We start from the raw sequence: 8,168 nt of genomic DNA, 5'->3' as shown, positions 1-8,168 counted from the left end.
GAGAACGACCGGCCGTATAGCAAAGGATTAGCAAGTTAATACATACTTAATTGCAGAAGATAACTTTCAACTCATAAAATTCCTGCTGGATTAATAAGATGCTGACGTGGAGGCTCACTTGTCTTCGGGGACAGGGCTGTGTGGGAACAGGCTGGGCTCAATACAGCAGTTGGTTCGTTAATGCTGCTGCTAGATGCTTGCAAAATCCCAAAGGGCCCATTGGCCCCAATGTTTTGATCTCCTTACTGCATTACATTTTACAGAATAACAGAATAACAGTTGGAAGGGACCTTGGAGGTCTTCTAGTTCAACGCCCTGTTCAAATAGGAAACCCTATATGTTTTCAGACAAATTGTTGTCCAATCTCTACTTAAAAACCTCCAGTGTTGGAGCACCCACAACTTCTGGAGGCAGGTTGTTCCACTGGTTAATTGTTCTAACTGTCATGAAATGTCTCCTTAGTTCTAGGTTGCTTCTCTCTTTGGTTAGTTTCCATCCCTTGCTTCTTGTCCTGCCTTCAGGCGCTTTGGAGAATAGCTTGACTCCCTCTTCTTTGTGGCAGCCCCTGAGATATTGGAACACTGCTATCATGTCACCCCTCATCCTTCTCTTCATTAAACTAGATGTCATGTGTCTGATTAACGAAACACTTAAAAGGACTTTCAGGCATATTTTTTCCTGAAAGCATTTATTAAGGTTACAGAGACGTCAGTACGGCATGGTGGAAATGCTTAGATCTGGATCCTTTTCCGTTGTACATAAATTCCAAGCATTTTTCCCTGCCTCTATTTTGGGGTCATGGTTCACATCTTCCAATTAACTTGGAAGATGTGATTTACTTCCAGTTTCTTTTCCCCGGGATTTCACTGTTGCCTAATTTAACTATAAAAATACCAGACAGTTCTGCATATTGTCAAAGCAAGAATATACAGTATTTGCAGCGTTGACACTAGACACACCCAATTCCAGCAACCGTTCCTTAGATGTTTTAGCCACCAGTCCCCTGATCATCTTTGTTGCTCTTCTCTGCACTCTTTCCAGAGTCTCAGCATCTTTTTTATATTTGTGAAGGGGTCATTTTAATTTCCCACAATGCAGCTAGTTATTTGGATTACTGAAAGTCAAAAAAAAGGATGTAAACACGGAAGCCTGCTATCTTAATAAGAAGAGTAAAAACACCCTAAATTCCTCTTTGTGGAACCGGTAATTTTTCAGATTCCTGCGTGTACCCAGTAGGCCGCACCCACCCTGGTCACACACCCCCGCCCCCCCCAGGACAACCACAATGCTGATGCGGCCCTCAGTGAAATTGAGTTTGACACCCCTGTCGTAAGTTGAGGACTACCTGTATCTGATTGTAGATACCTAATGCTACAAAATGCTACAGGAGCTGTATCTCCCTCCAATCAGAGCAGGGGTGGGGAACGATGGATGGCCCCTTTACGAGCTGTGGACTTCAACTCCCAGAATTCCTGAGCCAACATGGCTGGCTCAGAAATTCTGGGTGTTGAAGTCCACAGCTCATAAAGGGGCCATCGTTGTCCACTCCTGATGTTCTGTGCCAGCCTACGCACGTCCTTGTCACTTCACAAAGGCAACCCCTCTTTGAACAGTAGACTGGAAAATAAACCCTTTTTATTTGAGTTACAGATCTGATAATTGTCCCAGAAAAACAAAAGCAACAGAACACTTTTTCCAAAACGGAGCACAGAGTCAAACAGGAAATAACTCACAAGCAAAATAAACAGACCATGATCTCTTGACACCGAGGTTCTTTGCAAACGGTTGCCTCCAGCAACCAGCCCTGCCCACACATTCCCTTTTTGTTATGCAGCCCCCAAGGCGTGGCTTCTCACTGCTTTCTCCTCTTCCCCTGGAGTCATCCCATTGCCTCCCTCTGTCCTACTCGTGTGACCTGTCTACGTTTACGAGCGTCTCTGAGGTCTTCCAGCTGTGCTTCCTCCGAGTCCAACTCAGCTTCCCACCACTGCTGGCTCTCAGCTTGATCACGAGTGGAAGGACATGCCTCTTCATCAGTCTGTAAGTCCTGCAGCTCATCAGAGCCTCCCTCCGACTCTGATGGCTCTCCAGGCTCCTCCTCCTCCTCTGATTCCCCAGACTCAACTACCGGGATCACAGGCTGGCACGGAATCACAACACCTGAACTAGAATTTTTACATCGCTCCTCTTTCTTGAATTACAATCCAAGCATCTATCTCCTACACTTACATGCACCCCTCTCCATTCTCCACTTTTAATCCCTTCCCAAGCACATTTGCGGATGGAGGCCCCACGTGTCCTGTGCTCGGTGAAGTAGCCATTTCACGGCCACTCGGAGCACCGCAAAGCCTTTCCTCGGGCGTGGAGTTTCTGGTGTGTCACGAGAATATCCCTTCTCCCAAAGCTCTTCCCGCACACCGGGCACTGGAACGGTTTCTCGCCGGTATGGGCTCTCTCGTGGATGACCAGACACGTCCGCTGGCTGAAGCTCTTGCCGCACTCGGTGCACTTGTACGGCTTCTCCCCGGTGTGTGTCCTCCGATGGCTCACCAGGAACTGCTTCCTGCTGAAGCTGCGCCCGCAGTCGGAGCAGAGGTAAGGTTTCTCGCCCGTGTGGGTCCGTTCGTGCTTGATGAGGTCTGATTTAGAAACGAAGCCCTTGCCGCAGTGGGCGCAAATGTAGGGCTTCTCGCCCGTGTGGATCCGCTCGTGCTTTATAATGTAGGACTTGCGGCTGAAGCTCTTGCCGCAGTGCACGCAGGAATAGGGCCGCTCACCCGTGTGCGACCGCCGGTGTTCGATCAGTTCGGAGGGCCACACAAAGCCTTTCCCACAGTCCAGGCATTTTTTCAATCGCTCGTCTTGGATCCTGGGCTGGACTCCACCTCTGTCTCCCCTGGCCTGCTGGAAACTTAGTGAAGTGGCAATAAGGCCGTCTTTCCTCTTTTCCATGTAGCCTCCTGGCTGGCTTTCAGAGGCTTCCTCTGGTTCAGGCGTACGGGACCTATGCTGATCAGCTCTTCTGCAGAGAATCCCCTGTGATCCTGGTTCTGAAGAATTCTCCGAGGCCTCCTCAGGCACTTGCTCACCACCTGTCGGGGAGGAGACGAGATCGGGGTCAGTCTCTGATCTAAACTGTCAGAACCGCCACCTCACGCTTGCGCTTCGCTTCGTTTGGTGCCACTTTGCCATGAACTCCGGGGAGAAGGTGGGAGGGGGGGGAGGATTTGGGGATAACAAACAGTTTGTTGTATCTGCCAGAGACATGGCTTCAGGGTCAACTAGCTGGGAATGGAATGCAGTTGTACACCAACCCACACTTTGAGTGCAGAGAAGAGCAACAAAGATGATTAGGGGACTGGAGGCTAAACACATAAGGAACGGTTGCTGGAATTCAGTATGTCTAGTTCAGTGGTGGCGAACCTATGGCACGGGTGCAGAGGGGGCACTCAGAGCCCTCTCTGTGGGCATGCGCGTCATTGCCCCAGTCCTAGGCCTTCAGCTGGGTTTTATAAAACCTTTTTGCTTTAGGCCTCTGCCGCCATGTGCAAAAAAAAAAGGTTCAATCAATCAGTCAATTTCAACTTCTCATGGGAAAAAAAAAGATCTTGCAAAGTTGGAATTGATTGATTGAACTCTTTAGTCGCACCCAGTCCGCCGTTACCACTGCAGCCACGCCCACCCAATGGGCCACACCCACCCAATGGGCCACACCCACCAGGCACCCAACAATGCATAAGTGGGTTTTGGGTTGCAGTTTGGGCACTCGGTCTCTAAAAGGTTTGCCATCGTTGGTCTAGTTTAACGAAGAGAAGGACGAGGGGGGACATGATAGCCGTGTTCCAATATCTCAGGGGCTGCCCCAAAGAAGAAGGAGTCAAGCTATTCTCCAAAGCGCCTGAAGGCAGGACAAGAAGCAACGGATGGAAACTAATCAAGGAGAGAAGCAAACTAGAACTAAGGAGAAACTTCCCGACAGTTAGAACAATTAACCAGTGGAACAACCTGCCTCTAGAAGCTGTGGATAGTTTTTAAGAAGAGACTGGACAGCCATTTGCCTGAAATGGTATAGGATTTCCTGCCTGAGCAGGGGGTTGGACTAGATGACCTCCTATCCTATCCTATCCTATCCTATCCTATCCTATCCTATCCTATTGTTGTTAGTTGCGAAGTCGTGTCTGACCCATCGCGACCCCATGGACAACGTTCCTCCAGGCCCTATCCTATCCTATCCTATCCTATCCTATCCTATCCTATCCTATCCTATCCTATCCCAACCCAAAAACCTCTTCTTTGAATTTCATTGGACATTGGGGGGCAAGCAATGGGAAGCACTTAAGGGAGGGAAAGTTACACTTGGGAATTTTGGTGTGCAATTTTCAGTTGTGGTTTTGCTCTACTGCAGAGGTCCCCAACCTTTTGGGCACCAGGGACCGGTTGCGTGGAGAGAGGTTTTTCCGCGGACCGGAGGGGCGTGTGGTTTTGTGTGCTGCCTGCATCCCGCGGATGGGGCTTTGCTTGTTTTTTCGGACTGGTTGCTGGCATGCCGCGGACCGGTACTGGTCCACAGACTGGAAGTTGGGAACCCCTGCTCTACTGCACTTCACTGGACCTTTTAGTAAACGATACCTTTCCCAACAAATGGAGTTAAGGATGGTTTTTGCTTAGAGGTTCAAGACCTGCAAAATAGGTCTGTGGTTTGATACGTATGACAGATAGATAACTCCGAAAATCAAACCCAACACGGAAGACAAAGGGAATGGCATTGAGGGATAGAAGTGAGAGCTACTACCCAGGCACTGATCGGATAAAAGAGGATTGAGTCCTGGGAAGGAGTATAACCAAAGTCCAGGCAATCCTCGACTTAAAACAGTTTGTTTAGTCACTGAAATTACAACAGCACTGACAAAAATGGCTTATGACTTGTGTTTCACGCTTATGGCATCCCCAGGGTCGCGTGATCTAAATTCCGACGCTCAGCAACCGATTCATATTTACGACGGTTGAAGCAAAGACAAGCTAATGCTGGCTGGCTGAGGAATTGTGGGAGTTGAAGTCCAGTTAAAGCTGCCACATTTGGAGATCCTTGTTCTAAACCAGGGGTCTTCAAACTTGGCCCTTTTACGACTCGTGGACTTCAACTCCCAGAATTCCTCAGCCAATTCTGGGAATTGAAGTCCACAAGTCATAAAAGGGCCAAGTTTGAAGACCCCTAAGCCCGTGGTGGCGAACCTATGGCACACATGCCACAGGTGGCACGCAGAGTCCTCTCTGTGGGCACGTGCGCCATTGCCCCAGTCCTAGGCCTTCAGCTGGGTTTTATAAAACCTTTTCGCTTTAGGCCTCTGCCGCCGTGTGCAAAAAAAAAAAGGTTCAATCAATCATATCAATTTCTCGTGGGGAAAAAATAGATCTCGCAAAGTTGGAATTTATTGATTGAACTTTTTAGTCCCACTCAGTCTGCCGTTACCACCACAGCCACGCCCACCCAATGGGCCACGCCCACCCGGCACCCGACAATACATAAGTGGGTTTTGGGTTGCAGTTTGGGCACTCGGTCTCTAAAAGGTTCGCCATCACTGCCCTAAGCTATGATTTGTCTACTGAATAAAACATAATTGTCCAGGTTAGCAAATCTGCTAATCTTCAAACAAAAGAAGCCACAATCAAGCCACCCCAGACAGTCATGGCTACAGAAGGGAGCCCCTTACCCAGAGATGCGACATCCTCCTCTTCCTCCTCCTGTTTGATTTTGCCTAAAATGATCTTCTGCCAGGAATCAGACGACGCTTCATCAGCTTCCTGAAAACAGACCGTCTCTTCTTTGAAGAGTCTCATCCTCTGCAATGGAAGTCCAGGAATCACAGAGCAAGCAGTCAAAATTAACCGACACGTTTCAGGAGCAGGCTATCTTAAAAAGACGGTAAGTCCTAGAGGAGATCAACCCGGACTGCTCTTTAGAAGGCCAGATCCTGAAGCTGAAACTCAAGTACTTTGGCCACCTAATGAGAAGGAAGGACTCACTGGAGAAGAGCCTGATGCTGGGAAAGATGGAGGGCAATAGAAGAAGGGGACGACAGAGAATGAGGTGGCTGGATGGAGTCACTGACGCAGTAGGCGTGAGCTTAAACGGACTCCAGAAGATGGTAGAGGACAGGAAGGCCTGGAGGAACGTTGTCCATGGGGTCGCGATGGGTCGGACACGACTTCGCAACTAACAACAACAAGGCTTCTTGCAAGGAGAAAATCTCCAAGCAATTGAAAATAGTAACAGGAAGAGAGAGGGAAGAATTAGGCTATCTACACGCCCAGCATAGCTATCTAGACCAGTGATCTCCGACCTTTCCAGGCTCACAGCCCGGAGGAAAGGAGAGCAGCTTCCAAACTGGTGAGCCCACATGCAAATGGAGCCACACACACCCACCCGGCACTAGCGGCCCTGTTCGTGCCTGCACAAACGGGCTGTGCAGACCCGCCTGGCGCTAGAGGCCCCATTCACGCCCGCGTACATGCACAAACGGGGCCACGGGTGCTAGCGCGAGTGGGGGGGAAGTGCGCATGCATGTGTGCGTGCGCCGGCCACCCATTTCCGTGGCCCACTGGCTAAGAGTCCACGGCCCAGTAGTGGGCCGCAGCCCATAGGTTGGAGACCCCCTGATCTAGACCGTTTCTCAAACTCTGCCACTTTAAGGTGTGTGGACTTCAACTCCCAGAATTCCTCAGCCAGCTAAGTTGCCCAGCTTGAGAAACACTGATCTACACCACAATTTCGATGAAACGGCCGGGGTCAAATATACTCACTGGCTCTTTCTGACTCTCCTCCTGTCGCCGTCTCAGCAGGAAATCTTCCGCCCAGGACACCGCCTGGGTGCAATTCCCTGGCTGGACATCTCGGACCCAGTTCTGGATTTCTGGGGGCAGGACGGTCAGGAATTGCTCCAGGACCACCAGTTCGAGGATCTGTTCTTTGGTGTGCCTTTCGGGTTTCAGCCACAGGTTGCAAAGTTCCCAGAGATGGTTACACACCTCTCGGGGGCCGTCGGCGTCTTGGTAGCCAAAGTGCCTGAAGTGCAAGCGTTGGGCTTCTAAGCCGGCCGTCCCTTCCCCTTGGATCTCCTCCTTCACTTTCTGCCTACTGTTCCTGTTGCTGGCCCAAAGGCCACCTTCGTCGCTCAAAGAAGTCTCTTTGCAAAAATCTGGAAGGAGGTGGGCCATTCTCACACCTCCAAGATGTTGAGTGGGCCGGAACTGCAGTGTTCTTAAAGGAGAGGGCGTAACCCACAATAGACGGAGGGCTGCCAAAGTTGATAAAAGAGTTAGCAGAGATGGCTAAAACGACCGCTCTGATTAAAGGGGGGGGAAAAACCCACAATTACTTTTGTTTCTACTTGGGAACGGCTTCTGGATTTTGTGATCGAGGTGGGGAAAAAAATATGAAACTTTGGTTTTGGGTTTTGCCGATTAGATACGTTTGTTGTTATAGAAATGGCTAGTTTATATGATTATATAAAAAGTAAATAGTTGAGGTTTGATGCTATTATTCTACTGCACCAAAAGGAGTTGGAAGTCAACCTAGAACTCAGGAGAAACTTCCTGACAGTTAGAACAATTAACCAGTGGAACAACCTGCCTCCAGAAGTGGTGAATGCTCCAACACTGGAAGTTTTTAAGAAGAAACTGGACGGCCATTTGTCTGAAATGGTATAGGGTTTCCTGCCTGAGCAGGGGGTTGGATTAGATGACCTCTAAGGACCCTTCCAACATTATTATTATTATTATATTATTATTATTATTATTATTATTATTATTATTATTATTACTTTTTTCTTTTCTTTTTCCCTCTTGCCCTACACTATTATTTCCTTTTGTATTTATATTTTGAAAAACTAATAAAAATTTTGAACGTGCACACAAAAGAAAGCGAAAATTTTAGAATCCTCTCTAGGCAAATGATATAAACGGTGATGGAGATGTATTGATTGATTTAAGTAGGTTTAAATAGGCGCCCCCCCTTATAAACTAGGCAGCTCCCAGTCAAAGGATGGCCCTTTCTAAATAGAACTGATTACATGTACTTTTAAGATTTGTTGACTTTCTCTGTGCAGAGGGATTCCTAATTTAATTTCTCACTACTACTCAGGCCTCATTCTAGCAGTCTGACTTTTGAT

The 8,168-nt window shown here is 48.5% G+C and overlaps 1 protein-coding gene across 1 annotated transcript in view; it reads right to left on the bottom strand.

The window, feature by feature from the left end:
* Positions 1-2,322: 2,322 nt before the first annotated feature.
* The window catches only part of LOC107297482 (zinc finger protein 345-like), a 21,140-nt gene continuing 15,294 nt past the window's right edge, over positions 2,323-8,168 (bottom strand). Inside the window, exon 4 of the mRNA XM_015826846.2 lies at positions 2,323-2,825. Within this exon, the coding sequence (XP_015682332.2) occupies positions 2,323-2,825 (503 nt within the window). The remainder of the gene's footprint in view (positions 2,826-8,168) is intronic.

Source organism: Protobothrops mucrosquamatus, unplaced genomic scaffold, assembly GCF_001527695.2.
Source record: "Protobothrops mucrosquamatus isolate PMUCROS unplaced genomic scaffold, P.Mucros_1.0 scaffold3330, whole genome shotgun sequence".
In the NCBI taxonomy this organism is placed as follows: Eukaryota; Metazoa; Chordata; class Lepidosauria; order Squamata; family Viperidae; genus Protobothrops; species Protobothrops mucrosquamatus.
Note: the sequence above shows the minus strand (reverse complement) of the source record. Positions and strands in the feature narration are given on the sequence as shown.